At 34.2% G+C, this 22,128-nt stretch overlaps 1 protein-coding gene across 5 annotated transcripts; it reads right to left on the bottom strand.

Annotated features, from left to right (window-relative positions):
- Nucleotides 1–1,324: 1,324 nt before the first annotated feature.
- On the bottom strand, nucleotides 1,325–12,384 carry LOC108319290 (peptidyl-prolyl cis-trans isomerase CYP95). Of its 5 annotated transcripts, none has more exons than XM_017550364.2 (14): nucleotides 12,298–12,384; nucleotides 11,616–11,738; nucleotides 11,466–11,520; nucleotides 11,184–11,272; nucleotides 10,851–10,875; nucleotides 10,147–10,185; nucleotides 9,912–10,029; nucleotides 9,240–9,367; nucleotides 8,681–9,032; nucleotides 8,278–8,375; nucleotides 3,573–3,777; nucleotides 2,383–3,486; nucleotides 2,218–2,289; nucleotides 1,325–1,997 (listed from the first exon to the last, which is right to left on the bottom strand). In XM_017550364.2, the coding sequence occupies exons 2-14, from the start codon at nucleotides 11,691–11,693 to the stop codon at nucleotides 1,679–1,681; spliced, it is 2,682 nt and encodes an 893-aa protein (XP_017405853.1). In that variant the 5' UTR covers nucleotides 11,694–11,738; nucleotides 12,298–12,384; the 3' UTR covers nucleotides 1,325–1,678. The 5 variants fall into 5 exon arrangements, with proteins under 5 accessions (XP_017405853.1, XP_017405857.1, XP_017405855.1 ...); XM_017550368.2 differs by having other exon boundaries at nucleotides 11,616–11,733; nucleotides 12,298–12,321; XM_017550366.2 differs by lacking the exon at nucleotides 12,298–12,384 and adding an exon at nucleotides 12,169–12,292.
- Nucleotides 12,385–22,128: the final 9,744 nt, after the last annotated feature.

Here is a 22,128-nt window from a genome sequence, read left to right as displayed (position 1 = left end):
TATTTCTAACGCACGTTTTATTATTATTAAAAATTCACGAAAACTATAAGGTCAAAATATACAAGTATTTTTAACTGATAAAAAATTGTTCAAAAGATTGTTAATATGTAAGCATTTCCCTTTTTGTCACATTGGTAGAATATCCTTTAAAATTTACCCTTCAATTGCCAGTGATTTTAAATAATCATAAGAGTATTATGAGTTTAATTTATAAATTATAATCATTAAAATCGTATAATAAAGTGAGTTTTATTCGTTTATTTATTATTATTTTTATAGACGAGGTAGGTTAATATATTATAATTTTAAATTTTCATTTTCGATAATTTAAGCTCATAGGTTATTTTAATAATATTTTTAACATGATATATTTCATTCAATTGCCTTTTCATAATATAAAACTTACGTTGCTATGACTTTTGTATTTCATTTTCAATAAGAAAACTAATCAGCACTATAGTTCTGGAAATTCAAACTGAATATCTTACATTCCACGAAATTTATGTATTACCTATTAGTGTCTTTTCTGAAAACTATCTGCATATTCTAAAACTAAACTCAATAAAATTTTCAGCCATATAATCTTTATAATTTTTGGACACCATTTTTTATTTTAAATAAATTTCTTTTCAAGAGAGTTGAATCTGAAACTTTCAAATTCTGAACAGGGGCTAACTGAATTAATAGAAAAATCATTATAAATTGTATATAGTGCTTTAAAATGAGATATTCAATTTTATAAAATTAGATTCAATTAATTAAATAGAGTAAACTTTTTGGAACAGTTTGATGAAAGGTCCAATTCAGAATTGAAAGTTTATTTCACTTGGTGGAAAACTATTCATAAACATAAGGAAATTAATTATTCAGGCCAAACATTGTAAAAATACTCAAAGAACATGATCCATACAAATATATATTTTTTATTCATGTAAAAATGTTATTTGTTGTGTATAATATAATATTACATAAAAAAAATAATAATAATACTATGTTTCTATTTATAATATTAATTTTCCATACAATTATAATCACATTGAATTAATATTTATAATCAAATTAATTTTTTTAAGTTAGTGAAAAAGTGAAGTGCCAAAAAACATTACAAAAGTATAAAACTCACTATTAATAAACTTACAAAAGAATATTATTAAAAACCATGTACCATTATGAAAACTATTTAAACTAAAATATGATAGGATGAGAAAGTCTTGTGAAAAGATCTTACAAAATTCTTGTATTGAAAATAGTCATGGTTAGAGTAGATGTTTCTTTAGAGAGAAAGCCTTTAGGTAATTTTTTACTCTATGCAATTTACATCACAGTAATCTAAACATAACATGTTCCATTGAAAAAGATAATAGATAACAAAGTACTTAAAATGTCCAATATATAAAAATACTAGCCAAGAGCATGTTTGGAGGCCAAAACTTCATAATTCTACTCAGATATGCATTTAATAACTACGAAATAACTTCATAGGTAACACGTCCGACTCATCTCGGTCACTACACCGAAACAACACAACTGCATTCTAGTCTCTAAATATTCTAACACTATTACTGTTTGCAAGCCATTTCAATTCAACAGAGGAAAAATATCCAAAAAATGGCTTATAGAGGAAAATAAGAGATGTTGGAGACGATCTCACTAGACACGCCAGACATAGTATTTCACCTTAGTTTGAATAGGGAGAACCATCTCCGTAGGATACAAGGCCTTTCTTTGCATTTGGGCTTTCAGAGGGGGACCTTGACCTACTGTTCCTGCTCGCCTTCAGTGGAGATGGTGATTCCATAGAAGCCCTGGATCGTGAAGGACTTCTACTCCTGGACAAAGACCTGCTCTTCTCAACACGAGGTCGATATGTACCGACAGGTGAACGACTGCGAGCAGGGCTACGGCTTCGAACAGGGCTACGGCTTCGGCTATATCGTCGTCCTCGATATCGGGGGCTGCTGCGTGATACAGATGGTGTCCTGCTCCTCCTCCGGAACCTATATTCAGATTTTCACAATCATGTGAACTCTACGTATATGCACGGTGCTATCAAATTCATAAATGATAGGGAAAAAATAAGACTTGGCCTCAGAAAACCAAATGTCTTGCCAAATAGATCGATGGGAAAGTAATCATGCCTCTACAAGATTTATTAAGAAATTCAAGTAACGTAAATGTCATAGGAAGTTGGAATAAATAAATAAACAAAAGGAAAACCTTGGTGGAGTTCTTCTACGTGGAAGTGGGCTCCTATTACGCCTAGGAGAGTACCTCCTGTAACCTGAATATCTGAGCAGAAAGTATAAAAAGGTTATTTAACTCTCAACATGCCACCTTAGCACCATGACTAACTAGAAATTCTAAACAACTTTACCGATTTACCTGTCACGGTAACTTCTTCCATTATAGCGGTACGACCTCACAGGAGATCGAGAGGGAGTTCTATACCTTCTAGCATAGGAGTACTGTTCACTGAAACCTCTTCCCCTTCTAATACGTTTTGGGGAAACATCAGGTGACACACTTCTAGACAAGCTTCTACCACGTGGACTCCTAGAATAACTGTGGCGATTGCCTCTGCTTGGCACTCTAGCTGGACTTCGGCTAATGCTTCTTACAGGGACTCTGCCAGAACTTCTGCTCAAGCTTCTGCTCATGCTTCTGGCCGATGATCTAACTGGACTCCTGCTGATGGTCTTTCTGGACACTCTTACAGGGCTTCTGCTGATTGATCTTCGTGATTGTGCTCTGGGTGAATTCCTCCTGCGGCCCCGAGAAGGCGATCTTACAGGGCTTGTGCTCGCACTTCTATGACCATGAGATCTCACAGGGCTTCTACTAACATTTCTACGAATATCAGTTTTCAATGGACTTCTACTGATTGATCTTCGAGATGGCGCTCTGGGTGAACTCCTCCTCCGGCTCCGAGAAAGGGGTCTCACAGGGCTTGCACTGACACTTCTCCGACCACTAGATCTCACAGGGCTTCTATTGACACTTCTATGATTGTGTGTTCTCACAGGGCTTCTGCTGATTGATCTTTGTGATCGTGCTCTGGGTGAACTCTTGCGGCTCCGGGAAAGGGATCTTGCAGGGCTTACACTAACACTTCTATGATCACGATATCTAATAGGACTTCTACTGACACTTCTATGATTATGATTAATCACAGGACTTCTGCTGATTGATCTTCGTGATGGTGCTCTGGATGAAGTCCTCTGGTGGCTCCGGGAAAGGGATCTAACAGGGCTTGTACTGACACTTCTACATCCACGAGATCGCACAGGGCTTTTACTGACACTTTTCCCCTTTCTACCTCTCACTGGGCTTTTGCTGATGCTTCTTCTGTTTGGACTCCCGCTCAAACTCCTCCGTAATGGAGCTTGAGGGCTTCTACTACCACTTGGACTTCTGCTCAACCTCCTTTTTTGACTAATGCTAGGACTTCTGCTCTCACGCTTTGGACTAATACTCATGCTTTGACTCCTGCTTATCAACTTTTAATAAAATACCACATCTTGAAGAAATGGTAAGCATAAGAAATAACTGTGCGACAAGAGTGGAAAGTAGACCTAGATTTGCCTGGTTGATCATCCATCACATCAGGCTGCCTCCCTTCACTTCTGTCAGATCTATAGTTGGCTCCATTGCCATTGCTACGCCGCTGTCCATTTTCCTTTGGGAATTTTTCCTCCTCCAGCATGTTCAGTTTCTCCCCTTTTGTGAGGAGCACAGCAGGTAATTCTTTCTCCACAACCAAGGAAGACTGACCTTCAGCTGCAACAAAATTAAAAAGAAGAATAAAGACATGATGTCACACTAAAACATGAAAACTAAAAATTAAAATCTACACAATAACGTTGTCCTTCTATACAAGCTACAAGTTTGTAGATGACGCATTTAAGTGATATATGTGACCGAGAAGACAAATTGTATAAAATCATGTTTGCTTTACATTGCCAATTCAAAGAAAACATCATATTTCTTTCCAAAAGCTTAAATACGGATCAATTAAAGAAAAGTAAAATACAAAAGTATTCACAATTACAGTATCAACAAGGTAAAATAATACAATGCAGGCAAATCAAAGCAGTCGCCCATCCCCTCACTTAAGATTGAAACTGTAAAATAATTCTAGAGGGCTTGATTGATCCCTCTCACAATCTTCTATTTATAAGAATAAATTGATACACAAATACATGATAAATAGGGTAACCCTAGACACAATATAATCATGATAAATAGGGTAATCCTAGACATAATATAATCATGATAAATAGGGTAACCCTTGACACACTATAATGATGATAAAATAGGATAAATATCCTAACACTCCCCCTCAAGCTGGAGCATACAAATTGTATGTACCAAGCTTGGAACAAATAAACTCAATCCGAGGACCCCTTAATGACTTGGTCAATACATCTGCGAGTTGATCGTTTGACCCAATAAACTCAGTACATATTTCTTTGGTCAACAACTTTTCACGAACAAAATGACAATCAATTTCTATATGTTTAGTCCTCTCGTGAAACACTGGATTTGATGCAATGTGGAGAGCAGCTTGATTGTCGCAATACATCTTCATAGTATGGATGTCACAAAATTTAACCTCTTGAAGGAATTGTTTCACCCATATAAGTTCACATGTTAGTGATGCCATTGCCCTATACTCGGCTTCCGCGGTTGATCGAGCTACTACATTCTGTTTCTTACTTTTCCATGAAATAATGTTTCCTCCCAGAAAAACACAATATCCTGTTGTAGACCGTCTATCAATAGGTGAACCTGCCCAATCTGCATCACAATACCCAGAGACATGAATGCTTCCTTTATCTTCATATAACAATCCTTGCCCGGGAGCCTTCTTTACATACCTTAGAATGCGAATGAGAGCATTCCAATGGTCAATACATGGAGCCTGCATGAACTGACTAACCACTCCAACTGCAAAGGATAGATCTGGCCTTGTAATAGTGAGATAAATCAGTTTGCCAACCAGCCTCCTATACCTCTCTGGATCGGAGAATAATTCACCTTCTTCTGTCCTTAATTTCTGGTTTGGGTCCATGGGACTGTCTACCGGTCTACAATCAATCATGCCTGTTTCTTGACCATTGGAATAGGAAGGACCTGCTGGAGGATAGAAACATCCTGAACAAATGGAGAGAAGTAAGGAGTCTGTTCAAAGAATGTGACATTGGCAGACATGTAATACTTCTTAGTTTCAGGAGAGTAACACCGATATCCTTTTTGAAGTCGAGAATAGCCTAAGAAGACACATTTGAGAGCGCGAGCGGAGAGTTTGTCTAGACCTGGAGACATGTCATGAACAAAACATACACAGCCAAACACTCGGGGAGATGTATGAAAGAGAGGATCATTAGGAAACAAAATGGAGAAAGGGACTTTATTATCAAGAGAGGAGGAGGGCATCCTATTAATAAGATAACATGCAGTTAAGATGGCATCCCCCCAGTGATGGACAGGAATATGGGCACCAAGCAAAAGGGTACGAGCAGTTTCAACCAAGTGTCTATTTTTTCGTTCTGCTATACCATTTTGCTGTGGTGTATGAGGACAAGTAGACTGATGTAAGATACCATGGGAACTCAAGATGGCAGAAAAGGAGGATGAAAAATACTCTTTGGCATTATCACTTCTTAATATTTTGATTACTTGACCAAATTGATTCTTGATTTCATTCAAAAAGGATGTAAAGATAGCTAACAATTCAGAACGATTTTTCATAAGATAAACCCAAGTACATCTTGAATATTCATCAATAAAGGTAACAAAATATCTATAACCAAAGGAGGAGATACGACTAGGTCCCCATATATCAGAATGGATGATGGAAAAACTAGAATTACATATTGATTGAGACCTTTTAGGAAAGGAAGATCTAACATGTTTTCCTAATTGACATGACTCACATTCTAAGGTTTGGAGACCACTAAGTTCAGGACACATCTTTTTTAATTTGGACAAATGAGGATGGCCAAGTCGATCATGTAGCACTTTAGGATTAAGAGCAGCAACACAAGACACCCTTGGACGAGATCCAAAATGGTATAATCCGCCAGCTTCATATCCTTCTCCAATCTGTCTCCCCGAACCACGCTCCTGTATAACAAAAGATTTATGATCAAAGGTTATTGAACAATTTAACATTTTAGTCAACTGGCTTAAGGAAATTAAATTAAAAGGACAATTAGGGACAAAAAGGACTGAGTTGAGATTGAGGGAGGGAGACAAAGAAACATGACCGACTCCTTTGGAAGAAGTTTTAGATCCATTTGCAAGGGTTATGAAATGAGGTTTTTCTCGAAAGGAAATAGATGAGAACAAAGAGGTATTACCAGAAATGTGATCAGAAGCACCTGAGTCAATTACCCATGAATTTTGACATTCCATAGATTGAGAAACGCAGGCTGTTGATGTATTGGGAGATTGAGATGGTTGTGCCAAGCTGTTAGACTTTAACCTTAAATACTCTTGATATTCATCCTCAGAAAACATAGAAGTAGAGGTTTCAGTTTTCAAAGTGGAAGTTTCAGTCTTCGAAATATTGGCGGTTTTGGAAGGGAAACCATGTAAGGAGTAGCAATTCTCTTGAGTATGACCCATCCTTTTACAATATGTGCATTGAGTACGTCCCCGACCTCCTCGTCCTCCTCCTCTAGTGCCACGTCCTCCTCTTCCTCGTGTGGCAACCATGACAGATGGTTCCACTAGTTCATGCGCTTCTTGAGTTTGAGATACCGGGACACGCAGCAGGCGAGTGGTCAATGTTTCCATAGAGGGGACCTCATGACTAGTTAGAAGTTGATCTCTGAGATGATCAAAATCGGGATGTAGGGCACGAAGGATCAACACCATGTAGAATTTGTCTAGTTTCTTTTTTATATCCTCTAATGGATCTACTTCCAAAAACATCCTAAGTTCTTCGACAGCAGATTGGGCTTTCTTCCAAAAGGAGTGACAAGTTTTGAAAGCCCTCAAAGATACAAAAAGTTTGGGTTCCACTGATTGCCATAACAGGGCACACAACTGGAAATCTACTTGTTTCCACTGATCAGCTTTTTCAGTAGGCACATGGCTTCCATCTCGCTCAAGGTGGTCATAATGCCCTTGGCCAAGGAACCACATTTCAACGGCAGCAGACCATGATAGATAATTTTTTCCATTTAGCTTCTCGGAGGTAATTGATGGACTTCCAGAGAAGGAAAGAGTACTGCCAGACGCCATTTCTGAAGAAGACGAATAGTACTAACGAAGAACAAGAAAACCCTAAGGGTTTAGACGAAGGAAACTTTGACAGTGATGGACGACGGTGGCCGGCAATGGCGGGCGGTGGCCGGCGGTGACGGTGGCCGGACGGTGGCCGGCGACGGCCGACGGTGGCCGACGGTTGACGGTGGCCGGCGACGGCCGACGGTGGCCGACGGTTGACGGTGGCCGGCAGCGGCGGGCGACAAAGAACTGTGGCGCCGGACAAATATATATTACGAGACAGAAACCAGAGCGGGATCGACCCGCTCTGATACCATGTTAGTAGTGGGTTTCAAGCCTAACTCAACCCCACAAAACCGGCTTGTAAGGTGAGGTTTGCACCTCAATTATATATTATCATTTGGCCTTATCTCTAGTCGATGTGGGACTTCCAACACACCCCCTTCACGCCGAGGTATAGACATCTCGTGCGTGATAGTAGAAATTGGGTGGTCCGATAGCGGCCCCATTGCGGGTGGAAGAGAAGAATAGAATGCCCACTTAGAACTCGCTAGGATAGGCTTTAACCATGGCTCTGATACCAACTTAAGATTGAAACTGTAAAATAATTCTAGAGGGCTTGATTGATCCCTCTCACAATCTTCTATTTATAAGAATAAATTGATACACAAATACATGATAAATAGGGTAACCCTAGACACAATATAATCATGATAAATAGGGTAATCCTAGACATAATATAATCATGATAAATAGGGTAACCCTTGACACACTATAATGATGATAAAATAGGATAAATATCCTAAGACCCTCCATGTAGGTACCTGAATTGGATTGTCTCTAGGCAACAATTCAATATACAATACAACCAAAATCTAGGCCAGTATAGGCCCACAACAAATCACTATTTTACAAAATTCTAGCTAAAATTTCAGGGTTTTACATCTTTAGAGACAAGGTAAAGTAAAAGAAAACGGTTTAAGAGATAAACTATATTTCTTGTACATAATAAACTAAAAAAGTGAATGACTAAAACATTACCATGCTTCTGATCTTTTGCTTGAGCACCACGGCTTTCACCACCAGAGCTGTTGCCAGTCTTATTATCACTATCTGAATCAGTATGACAGGTCAATTCCCTAACATCAAAGACAATCTCAGTGTCAGCCAACATTTTGATCGTGTTGCACTAAAGATTACATCTATAGCCCCTTCAATACATATAAATGTTTATGTCAAGAAAAATAAATGCAGCATCATTCAATGAGACAGCAGCTATGATACTCATAACCAAACAACATGCAATATGCTAATAGAATAAATAAACCACAACACATAAAACCACAAGATATACACAGCTATTGTAAGTTCTTCACAAGCAAGCATCTATAATTAGAATGTGGAATTCATAAACCATAACCAAATACGAAATCAAAATTGATACCTTCTTGATTTGCGTTTTGACCTTTTGTCTTGTTTCCTTCGTCTCTTGTCTCGGTGTTGGTCTCTTCTTTTTCCACGTCTATGTTTATCTTTCCTAGACCTCTTTCTCTTTCTCCGCCTGTCATCACTGGAGGAACTTGTGTAAGATGAAGATGTATCCGAGTCAGAATCACTATCACTTTCTGATGATCTCATGTCTGAATCTGAGGAACTACTCGATTCTGATGAGTAGTACTTTCTTCTTTTCCTTTTGTCACCTGAAGATTTTTTGTGCTTTCCCCTATGCAGTTCAGGACTATGGGTTTCAGAAGATCCAAGTCTTCCCTTTTTTGACTTATTTATCTTCTTTCCATCTACAAAGGTAAAGATTCAAATCAACAGATCAAATATAAATCAGCATGTATCACATTCAAATGAACAAATAATGTTATGCTTCAGCATTTTTAATAGTTGTACTTGAAACTTTCAACAGATTATTAAGAATTTAATAGTTCAAATAATATTAGTTCACATAAAGGGTAGAACTTAGTATTCTGCCTAAAGGTCAAAGGAATTCTCACCCTCATTATGTTCACCACAACTAATTATTTTAACAGTTACGCTTGGAAGTCCTTCTTCATCACCCACATCTTCAATTTTCTTCAATATTTTATCTCCTTGCACAAGCTTTCCAAAGATTACATGTTTCCTGCAAAATAAACTCAGAATTGAACAAGATAAGCAAGTTGGTAATTTAGTTCCACTCAAAAAAAAAAAAAAAACAAAGGCAATTCACCTTCTCCCACTCAATAACTAGAGAGACAAAGATCCCATTCATAAAAGCAATACAACAAATCATGTACTTCTAATTGAAAAATTCTTGCAACATAAGGTTCAATGCTCCATTTCCTCAAGTAAATTTTAAATTAAGCCAGATGGCGTATGAATATATGTATAGAGAATACTCAAGAAAAAGTAAAATTTCCACAATACAACAAAAACCAAATGGGACCACGTAAACTGATGTTAACTTTTACAAAAACCAGTGCTGATGAGGTTTTAGCTAATAAAAATAATTCAAACACTGCTTAAATGGGGTTTTCAAGAGTTGTTTTAATAATCATTTCATCCAAACAGCACTAAAATGTTTCATAGTCACTTATTGCAGTAGATAAGCTCAAATTAGCTCTAAATAAAACTATCCAAATGGGACCAAAGTGCTAAATGCCATTAAAAGAGCCACATAAGCAAACCTATCAAGATGTGGATCAGCTTTAAAAGTGATGATAAAATGAGAACCAAGAGTGTCACGATCAGCAACTGGCATGGAAAGAAGACCTGGAGCATCGTGCTTTAGCCTAGGTGATTCATCTGAAACATCACAAGTACAATCTGTTAAAACCACATCAACTTAGATGCATAAACATGACAGTTCCAAATTCATGCTGTAGATTATGAGAGCTATAGACCACAGCTTAGCATTTTCACCTGGGAACTTGGAACCATAAATGCTTTCTCCACCAGTCCCTGCAAAACATACAGGACAATGTGATGTGGGAGTGTAGAAGGATGCAGTACACAACGTGTGCAGCATTTGGAATGCTATACAAAGAATAATAGATGACTGCCAATGAGGTTTAATAGATTTAAAGACAAGCCTGCTTTTCTGCCACATAACTATAAAGTAGAAATCAAGGCTGAATATGATTATTAAAGACCCCTTTTGCTTTAGAGTGGTTCAAGATCAATTTGGTTAACAGAAAAAAAGTAACAACCCCAGCATAGCTTGATTTTAACAAATGCACACTAAGAGATGGAAAAGAATAATTGAAGAAGTTACACGATAGATAAAAAGCGTATGATGGCATGGCTATAGTTTTAAATTACAACAAGCCACATCATGGTAATATAAAAAAACTAACTAAAAATGGACAATAAAATTCCTTTGATACTCCCCACCCCATTACAAGCCAATATATACTTGCAAAAGAGCTCTGTTAGTTACCTAATTGACCTAGAAAAGAAAATACCATTGTCACAGTAAACATAAAAAAGGAACAAGGCATGTAACTCGGACAACTGAGTGATCAAATGGTAAAAAAGAAAGTAACTACATATACTGTATTAATAGAAATATTCAAAAACTAGTGAAATAATTCATTATAGGTGGTGTGTATCAACATAATACGTACCATTTCGGTTTACAAAATCACCTCCCTGCAAAAAGTAAACCAACCATTAGTACATACAATCACTTAATAACATTTCACACACTTGTGTTTGGTCATCATGGGGCTTATTAGAGTTATGAGTGTGAATGAGATATAACTTAGTAAGTACAACCTTAAAACTATATCACAAGAAAGGTAGCTGTGACCATCAGCCCTGTATCCTACAGAATAAACAACGGTAACTGGCTAAAAGAGGGAACACTACTAAGCCAATTTTAACCACAAAAATATGAGGACATAGAGAACTACTAGAGTAAGCGCTATGCACAAAAAAAAAAAAAAAAAACAGCATACCCGGGCAATGGAGCCTTTAACGATTTGATGAAAGAAAGAACCCTTGTAGTGTAGTGACTTTCCAGTGTTTGGACCGACTCCTCTTTCTCCTGAACATACAATGACATATTTCAGAAAAGAAATGGGGTAGGGGAATCAGTTATTCATTGATTAGACAAGGAATACTATTTATAATGTTCCAATTTGTCAAGCACAATTCAATACATGGAACTTTATATTGAAAAGGCCCAATAAACAAATATCAACATTAAATGATTTTTTCACGCAGGTCAAATTTATTACCTGTGCATAATGCACGGAAATTTTCAGCAGTCTTCGGAGCAACATCATAGAAAAGCTGACGGAAGCACAACCAGGAACTTAGATCAAATACAGCAAAATTACTGCACATACATCATTAAAAATGACAATTTATAGAGACAAAAAATGCACCTCAAAAACCATCCTTTCAACCGGATCCCCATCTATGGACACATCCATAAATACCAGACAATTCTTCTTCTTTGCCATCCTCCTCCGCTCAGTTATCAAAACTTAATCTGTTTAACAACTGATCTGAAGAAACGAAACACCATTAGACAAACACCAGCTATCCACTTGTATTAAGCAATAATCCATCACTAAGCAAAGAAACACCAATCCTAATAATACAACAGAACTACACTGCTGCACTTCCACGCTTTCTAAATATATTTTTCCAAAATCTTCCTATTCCACTAGCATTCTCAACTCAACCCTAAACTAAACCAAAACGGAGAGAAAGAGAGCAACACAAAGATCACATTACCAAAAAAAAAAATTCTAGCAAACAATTCGCACTTCGTACCACCAAACCAACCTGTTCAAGTAAGGATCGAGAAGTGTGAAAGGAAAGGAAACCATTAACAGTAAAATCAATTAGATTGGAATGAACTGCGCAACATCGCAGTAATTGCGTGGAATTTGAGATGCAACCCTAAAACCCTAGCTAGTCAGAGACACCAACCTAAGAAACACGCTGATCGCGATTCACATATGCATAAACAACAGATACAATAATGTTGAAACCTAATATTACAGGGATAGTAAGCACCACTGGAACTTACTTTACCTAAGCTATAGAAGTGATTATTACCTTGTGAGAGAGAAGAGACACGAGCATAGAAAGTGAAATAATCGAGCTTCTGTCTAGCGATTTTTTTACAAATACACTGAAGTGAAATATCCTTATTTTTATCAACTTGGGGAGAGAAATTTCTAGCTTAAATAATTTTTACTCCAATAATTCTATAATTTTATAAATGTGCAATTTTGATCTCAATTAAAGTTTAATGGTGGTTTTATTTTTTATTTTTTTAAATTAAACAACTTTAGTTCATTGATGATATATCATTCAATTATTAATACTTTCTATTAGCAATTAGATGAACAATTTTTTTTTTTCACAAAGGGATATTCAACATGCCCAATAAAATTCAATTTTTTAAATCTCAAAGATATTTTTTAAAGAAAATTCAAAATTTTAAGAATGATTTAATTATTACGAAAAAATTGATTGGAGTTATTTGAACCGTTTAGTAGGAAAGTTTATATGATTTTTAGAAAAGCCTGATGGGTCATTAATTGTTTATAGAAATAAATTCACACATTTAATGAATATGAAATGGAGGAACTTTGCATTATTATTATTGATTAATAATTAAAAAAAATTACTTTCCTTTTTTCTTTATATAAAAAAAGATATATAAATTTATATATATCATTTTTTTCTCTTTAACATCTTGACATTTTTTTCTCATTATTGTTACTAATATATATGTGTTTATGATATCAAGTAAATAATTAAGAAATGGGCAAGGAAGTTAAGGTTATGGGAGGCATAATATTGTTGCACCCGTACTTATTACTTCTTAAATTTACTTATAAACTATATTTGTAATTTTATTCTCAATTTTTACAATTTTTTTAGAGTTAAATATGTTTTTAGTCCCTAAACTATTGACCGTTTCTGGTTTTCGTCCCTCTTTCAAAGTAAGGTACGATTTGGTCCTCAATTTTTAAAAAACGTTCGTTTTAGTCGAAAAAATGAACGTTTTGAGGACTAAAACGAGGACTAAAAACAAAATTTTGAGGACTAAAACGAACGTTTTTTAAAGATTGAGGACCAAATCGTACCTTACTTTGAAAGAGGGACGAAAACCAGAAACGGCCAATAGTTTAGGGACTAAAAACATATTTAACCCTTTTTTTTATTCTAAGTACATTGAATTAAAGTTAATCTATATATATATATATATATATATATATATATATATATATATATATATATGGTATTTTCTTTTATGAAGGATGAAACTCTATCATAGTTTTGTCTTCGGTTATTTTGGAGATTATGCTTCGGTTGTTTAAGCGTAACATATTTAGACGAGATAAAAAATATATTTTCATAAGACCTTTTAGAAGGTTCTACTATAATCTTTAACAAGTTTACAAGTGAATATTCACACCACTCTTGATGTCACCTAGTCAATCCAATAACCTCGTTACTCTAACTAGAACCAAGTATCACTCATTCCTGGTTGTGTAGTATTCTTCACCACTCTTGGTATCCCTAGACAATCCTGATATCTTCCTGATATGTTGTCTAGTTGAGTTTCACACACTCTTGATTTCCACTAGAGAAAATTGTGACATCCGGGCACTGACGAGGGCGGGGAGTGACGCCGGTGCAAGAGGCTTGGTGCAGGGGGCACAGACAAGGAGCGGCTCCTGGCAGCTTCGGGTGGAAGGGGTACATGGACAAATCGAACATACACCGGAATGAGAGGGATCTGGAGACTGTATAGGTATGGGACTATACAGTTGAAGGATAGCTTAAAGGGATTGATTTGGCTACTCATATCACCAAAATGCATTTGCTTTTCGGTAGCCTAGCCCATAAGAACTCCATGGTTAAGCGTGCAGTCGATGGTCCCTATGAGTTGCCGGGGCGTTACAAAAATCATATAGCTATCATTTAATTCCACCGAGTTAGTTGTTAAGTGTTTGTATTCTCTTCAGAATGTGCAATCAATCATATCGCTTACAAGTTCTTAAACGATTACTCTCACAAAGAGAATGTGTTTACAATATAATTCAATCTAACAAACTTTTTAGAGTTTTATCTCTTCTAACAAATGTAAGCTTATGATTGTATGACACTTGAAAGTATTTTCTTTTCTTTCAAACTTGTTTTTCTTCTCACATGATTTCTTTCGTATTCGTGTGCTTATTCTCTTGATCTTCTCTTCAAGGGTCTTCAATATATAGGCTTTAAGAAAATGTTTATTAGATAGTAATTTGCTTTGATCTTCAGATCTTCTTAGCCTTGTCGTAGGTAGCATTCGTTGGTTAAAATCAACTCGTCAGAACATGCATCCTTTTTCAGTTATTTATCAAAAGTAGATTGTACGAACTTTCTGGCGCAACTTTTAATAGAGCGAACATTCCATGAATGTTTTTTTAGTCTCTAACGTCCTCTTCTGATTTGTATAAGATGGAGAAGGTGGATACTTGACATAGATAATCTGCACAAAGTAGAGTAGATATGCATGAAGACATATATGTCCTTTTTCTTATCACTTTTGTTATTTTTAAACATTGTGCATTTAATGGCATTTAATGCATGTTTAGAAAAACAAAGTGTTTTTCACGTTTTCTATCGTTCAGGCAAGATTTGATCGTTTAATCTTTTCACTAAGATATCAAGTAGTTAATGGAGATTTCATCGTTGGATGAAGGAGATCGTTTGGCACATGATATCGTCTAACCTATGTTAACGCTTCTTTAAGATTTCTCTATTTCGTTCAAAAACACGTTTAGCAAGGTGTCTTTTAACACAATTTTTCGGATCATCGTTAAAGACTTTTGGCACACTTTCCAAAAAACATATTTTGAAACTTTTATCTATCAAGACATGTTGAGAGTTTGTTTAATCATCGGTTAGCAATGTATAACACTAGTTGCATTCATCAGGACTTTCCTTGATGCATTTAATAGGGAGACCGTTTAATGGTGCGTCTGTTCATGTATTGGTGTGTCTGCTAAAGCTTTTCTCAAGGTATTTAGATTTCACAAAGATTTTTCACAAACCACTTATATTTTAGCTGTATTTCTTTTCTAATGATAACACTGTGTCATATGCTCATTTCCTTTATTGTTGTTTGTTAAACTTCAAAACTTATGAGCTTGTTTAGACAGTTCAGTCTTATAGACAATCTTGTCTTAATATATAATCTCAATATTCTTTAAACAAAGATCAAAAGACGAACCAAATATGAAGAAGTCATATCCATGAAGACTTCAATGCATTTCTATAACAAATCCAAAAAGATAGCAAACATACACCTCTCGAAAATGGTTGGTGCGTTGCAAAGACCAAATGACATTCGTCTATAAGCAAACATGCCAGAAAGACAATCACATGTAGTCTTCTCTTGATCCTCAAGATTCACCACAATCAAGAAAATAATAAGTTTGCCCCGCTAACCTTTCCAACATTCGATCTATGAAAGGTAAAGGAAAGTGATCCTTTTGAGTGGCTTGGTTTTCCTTCGTATAAATAATACACATTCTCTACTCAATTACTGTCCTTGTGGGAATCCACTCATTTTTATCATCATGAATGACAATCATTCCTCCTTTCTTTGGAACTACATGCACAAAACTAACCAAAATGCTATCAAAGATAAGATAGATCATACTCGCTTTAAGCAACTTAAGTACCTCTTTTCCCACCACCTCCTTCATGGTTGGATTTAGTCTTCGTTGTGGTTGTGTGATAGGTTTGTAATCTTTCTCTAGCATTATCTTATGCGTGCAATATGATGGACTTATCCCTTTCAAATTATAGATATGTCACCCAATTGCTTATTGATTTGCTTTCAAAATTGCAACCAATTTTTGTTCTTCGGTGTTTGATAAAGAATTACTAATGATCACCAACTTCTTTACTCCTCCTTCCTGAAAAACGTATTTGAGGTGTGTTAACAACAACTTCAGCTTCAGTTGGTTTTTGTCTTCAACTTTTTTCTTTACCAACTTTTATTCTTCAACAACTGTAGATTCTTCTTGAAACTTTTCTAATTGTTTTACCACATCTTTTACATTTCCTTCTTCTTTTGCAGTGAGATCATCACAAGCCTCAACCCAAACTCTTTCCAATAGATATTTCATATGCATTTGATTTTTGGTGACTTCAATCACTACATTTATTTACTCCATTATACAACAATTATCATTATCTTCAAGATACTGCATTGCTTTAAGACATTAAAGGTGATTGTCTCATCTTGTACACACCTTTAAGTGACCATCATCAACATCAATATTCTCTTTAGTTGTATTTATAAATGGTCTTTCCAAAATGTGAGGAATTTAAACATTTTCCTCTACTTCAAGAATGACAAAATCCATTGGAAAAGGGAATTTATCCACCTTTACTAGTACATCTTCAATAACTCCATAGGGGCACTTAACAGTCTGATCAACTAGTTGTAAAGTCATTCTTGTTGGTTTCATCTTTAAGTCTCCCATCTTCTTCATTATAGAAAGTGGCACCAAATTGATACTAGCTTCCATATCAATCAATGCTTTCCTAATGGCCAAAATCCCAATTATACAAGAAATAGTGAAACTACCAAGGTCTTTGAATTTTGGCGGCAACAATATTATAGCTCTAGAATTTCCTTGAACCTTAGTATTCTCCTCTTCTATATATTTCCTCTTTTTAGTAAGCAAGTCTTTCATGAATCTTGCATAAGCAGACATTTGTTGTAGTGCTTTTGATATAGGAATGTTTATCTCCAGCTTCTTGAAAATATTCACGAAGTGAGAAAACTACTTCTCCTTGCCTTTTTGTGAAGGGAATGGTAGGTATGTAAGAAAATTTTCCACACCTTTCTCTTTGCTTTTCTCATCCTCTTTATTCTTTTGACTTCCTTCCTCAACTCTCTCCTCATTCTTCGCACTCATTTTTTTGTTCATTCTCATTTTTTTTCATTCTTTTCATAACTCTCATTTTTCTCACTCTTTATATTTTTTTAACCTTTCCTTTTTCCAATCTCTCCTTCAATATCTTTCCACTCCGAGTTATGATAATCTTACAATGCTCCTTTGGATTAACCTTAGTGTTGGCTGTAATTTTTTTTTGAAAATTTTCCTTCAGCTTTTGTGCCAATTGACCCATTTGCATATCTAAATTACGAATGAATGCTTCTATGCTCTTGTGATTGGAGATAGAGACTTGCATGAATTGTTGAAGTGTTTCTTCAAGCTTTAACATCATTTCATTCCAAGACATTTCCTCTTCCCGAGGTTGGCTTTGCATAACACAGTGTCCATTAGCATGATCTCCACCACACATAACTTTGAATTGATTATTGGTGTTGGGCTTTAGAGACATTTTGGAGCTCTTGTGAAAGTGCTGGGATTTTCTTCATAAGAGCTTCCAATTGTTAAGTCATCAACTTGTGTTGAGCTAAGACCACATCTTGAGTTTGTAACTCCAATACCCCATTATTTTGCACTTGAATTCTCTTGTTCTATACTTCAAAGTCATTGGATGTCATATTCTCTATAATTCCTTAGCCTCCTTAAGTGTCTTTGACTTGATCATGCCTTTAGCTGAGGCATCTAACATCAACTTTGTTTATGCTCTTAGTCTTTCCAAAAAGATGTTTCGTGTGTTGGCTTATTAAATTCATGAATAAGAGTCTTCTTGATAAATCCTTTGAATTTGTACCATGCTTGACTCAATGTTTCATCATAATCTTGGTGGAATGAAGAAATCTCTTATTTCCCTTGGTTTACCTTTGATTGAGGAAAATATTTTATAAAAACATCATCCCAAAGAGTTAGGCTACTCTCAAGGAAAGAGTGCAACCACACCTTCGCTTTACTTGCCAATGAAAAAGGAAACAAGCTTAGACGAATAACTTCATCATGTACCTAACTAATCTTGATCGTGTTAGAAATCTCCAAGAATGTAGCGAAGTGAGCGTGTGAGTTTTCATAAGGTAACCCATTGAATTGTTTACTCTACACCAGATGAATAAGAGTAAGCTTTATCTCCATGTTGGCTTCATTCACCATTAGCCTTACAATACTATTGAAATTCAATAATCCTGTGAATGTTGAATACTCACCCAAAGTACATTGTTTGTGACCTTGAAAAGTGAGAGAAATTTAAGAAATCGGATACACTTTCTACTTCTCTTGATGAGCTTTCATGTGCTTCCTTGAAAAGTCAATGATGTATACTATTATTCCTCTAGATTGTTCTTTCAATTTTAGGATCGTAAAGTAATTGATCCACTAGAACCTACTTCTCATACAAAGTAAGAAAACACTAGAAGAAACAAGTTAGTAATAACGTTTATTTGTATGTAAAAAATTAATTATACAAAACAAGAAAACACTAGAAGAAACAAGTTAGTAATAATTGTTATATGTAAAAAATTAACTATATACAAAAAGTAGAAAGAAAAATAATATAAACAATTTAAATCAAAATTGGTAAATAAAACACAATTGACTAAACAAAACTCAAATCTTCGACAACGACGCCAAAAACATGGTATGGTATTAGCAAGTGTATCAAATCATACAAGTAATAAAATGGATAGGTCCATATATCATTTTTCCAAGAGACTTGCGTTGGTTAGAAAAACCATGTTTATTCACTGATTAAGGCTAAAAAATTTAAAGTAATGAAAAGTATTGATTGTTATGATAAAGTTCTAAATTCTATAAAGCAAGTAAATTTTCAAAAATAACTATATAATAGAAACTTCACCAGGGTTAGATTTCAGGCACCAAATCAATATGAAAACATTAAACAATAAACATCTAATTTTTTCTCTAACATTTACATCACAAGTTACCTAGCCCTAATTCCTTAGAGGCAAGTCTAAACCTTAATAGTAAAATCTCCAATTTTTTAGATAATTTACTAAAAGTTTGCATTAAGTTTAGATATTCAGATGTTTATAATGACTAATTAATCACACTATGTCTAGAGGTAAATTATTAGTTGTTTAATCACAATCAATGTTCTAAATTATTTTTCAACAATTAGATAAAAAAAATTATGCAATCAATAATCATGGAGTTAAGAACAAGAGTAGAACACAAGGATAATGAAAAAGAAGTATATTGAATAGTAGAAATCACAAATAGTGAAGATACATTACGTCTAACCCCAATGAATAAGGGAGTTTGTTACTTTTATACATTCTGAGCACTAGAAATATGAAGAATAATGATGCTAGTGGATGATTCCAATCTCCGGAATACGTCTCTTTCGTCTTCCTCTTAGGGTTGGTTTCATATTCCCTAAAAGAATTATTCAAAATTTTGTAAAGCCTTCTATTTAAATATTTTCATAACACATAGTTTGTTAGGTGAACTGTATTTACTGGGCGGTCAAACCTCTCCTCGTTGGAGGAATGGGCCAGACTGGACTGGATTTGTAACTAAAGTATCCAACTCTAGATAATTGATTTTGCTGATAATTGAATTATCCCACTTTTTTTATAATCTTCTTAATTCCTTTGAGATTTCCATTTTTCTATAAGATATTTTAGAAATAAAACCAAATTCTTATATTTCCAAAATTATTAAATAAAACCTTATTTATCTAAAAAGTAATAAATAAAATACAAATAAAAGATAAAATAATAAACAAAAATAAAACATGATAATGCCAATAACTGTTTGTTGGGATCTCTTCTTCTTGTGGTTTGTCGTTGTTGGTCATGTTGCAAGTAAACACCATGTGTTTACAAAAATCCACATTGGCCCTATAGTGGGTACCAAAATGTTCTTATAAATATTGAGATGTACTCATGTTTTCAACGTGTCTACTTGAGCTCTTTTACTTTTCAAGCTTATGTGCTTCTGAACGCTTTCACCCGCGTGGTCTCTTCTGATTTAGCCATAGAAGTCCTCAGTTAGGGATCCTGATTCTTAAGTCAACGATACATGACAAGTGATAAATGTTATAATAAAAGGATTCTACTGACATGCCTCGTAAAATATGACTATTTATAGTACTTTCATAAGTGCCTTTTGTTTCAAGGATTACTTACTCGTGATTAATTACATTAATCCTTTTGCAACTCATTTTTCTTAACATAATACTACTAGTTCGGATATCTTATGTCATCTCGTCCCTGTTGAAATGTTGGTCGAGGTGTTCTCCTCCACGACCCGAGTACACTTTAATTACTTTTTCATTAATCATTTCTAGCACTTTTATTAAATTGATCTTATGTAAAAGATAATTTAATTGCTTTAATATTATACTTATAAACATGTCTGTTTAAATATTAATGCACCAAAGTGACCTACATATAAAAAAAGAATTATACTTAGTGATTATATTATATATTGATGTCTAATTGGTGATTTTATTATAACTAAGCATAAGTTTATGGGAAATTTTAATATGAACTTTTTTATAGCATATCTAATATTACAAATATATTGTATATTTAATAAATAAAGCAAAATTTTGAATGTCATGTCTTAGACATGTTAAGTTTGGCCAATAATATTAATTAATGCAACCAATATCGAAAATTAAATAAATATTATTTATACCCTCTTGTACCAAGAATAAGGAAAGAGTTATTCCATTCACTACAAAATGCGAGACTTTTAATGTCAGATATACGCAACTTCTTATGATAGTTATTTTGATATCATAGTTGAAGGCCATATAAAAAATATATGTTTTTTTATGTCACACCAAAAGACTTGACTCGATAAATTGAACTTACTATGTCAGGTGTACAAATGTTTGTCATCGTACGATAGACTTTACATAATAACTTAACTTATTATCACAAATATTAAAATATTTGACATAGTAAGCTAACTTACTATGATAAATATTAAAATATCTGACATAGTAATAATAAGTCCAATTGATTATAACAGGTCTTTGAATACTTCTAATAATAAGTTTAACTTATTATAACAAATATTCTTAGACCTATCCTAGTAAGTGAACATTTTTTTTATCATTTTTCTTTCATTCATACGTAGGAGGTGGATGACACGAACAACAATTTGAAATGAAGTAATAACAATGGATAAAAATTGATAACATAAATAAATAAAAAGAAGAAGATAAATGAGTAGTATAAATGTGAAAAATATTTTTTTTAAAAAATCTTTTTATGTTAATTACATCAATAAGGAACATAAATATTGACTCTCACATCAAATACAATAGTAATCAATATAAAAAAAATGACTTCTTATATCCACTTTTATGTTGATTTGCTGACAAATTTATCTTTATTTACTAAAATGTCAGCAAATGATGTTAAAGTTTATATAATATAGGTGTAGGAGGTTAAAGTGGTACTATAACTATACATTGTTATCATACTCGTTAAATTGATATATTAGTCTATAACTTTTAGGTTTAGTTGTGACGAAGATTAAGGAGTCTTCCACTAAATTGATTTCATTTAGTTATGGTATGTTGTTTTTTCATTTTATATTCTAGTGCTTATTTGATTTCAAATAAATTTATATTATGTACTAATACGAACTTTGACATGTGCTTATTTAATTATTTATTTTATTTTAAAATGAATCAATTCGCATGTTAATGATCTTATTTTATTTTATCTTATTGAATTGTTAATGTATCACTTGATTTATCGGAAAGTAAATTATAATGCAACTTTGAACACATATAAGTTATTTTGGTTTACTTATTTTTTAAAACAAATTTTTCAAAACTTATAATGAAACTAAAATCATAAAAAAAGGGTGTTTAAATTCTCAACCTATTGATTTTTTCAAAGAAATATATATATATATATATATATATATATATATATATATATATATATATATATATATATATTATAATTTGGCTTTATCTCTAGTCGATGTGAGACTTCCAACA

Source organism: Vigna angularis, chromosome 7 (assembly GCF_016808095.1).
Source record: "Vigna angularis cultivar LongXiaoDou No.4 chromosome 7, ASM1680809v1, whole genome shotgun sequence".
NCBI lineage: Eukaryota > Viridiplantae > Streptophyta > Magnoliopsida > Fabales > Fabaceae > Vigna > Vigna angularis.
The sequence above is the reverse complement of the archived record's forward strand: the minus strand, read 5'-3'. Positions and strand labels throughout refer to the sequence as shown.

Coding starts and splice junctions, on each gene's coding strand:
- LOC108319290 (XM_017550364.2), bottom strand. CDS start 11,693: ATGGCAAAGAAGAAGAATTGTCTGGTATTTATGGATGTGTCCATAGAT. Junction 10,186..10,850: donor TGATTTTGTAAACCGAAATG/GTACGTATTATG, acceptor TATGTTTTGCAG/GGACTGGTGGAGAAAGCATT. Junction 3,778..8,277: donor AGCAAAAGATCAGAAGCATG/GTAATGTTTTAG, acceptor ATTTTGTTGCAG/CTGAAGGTCAGTCTTCCTTG.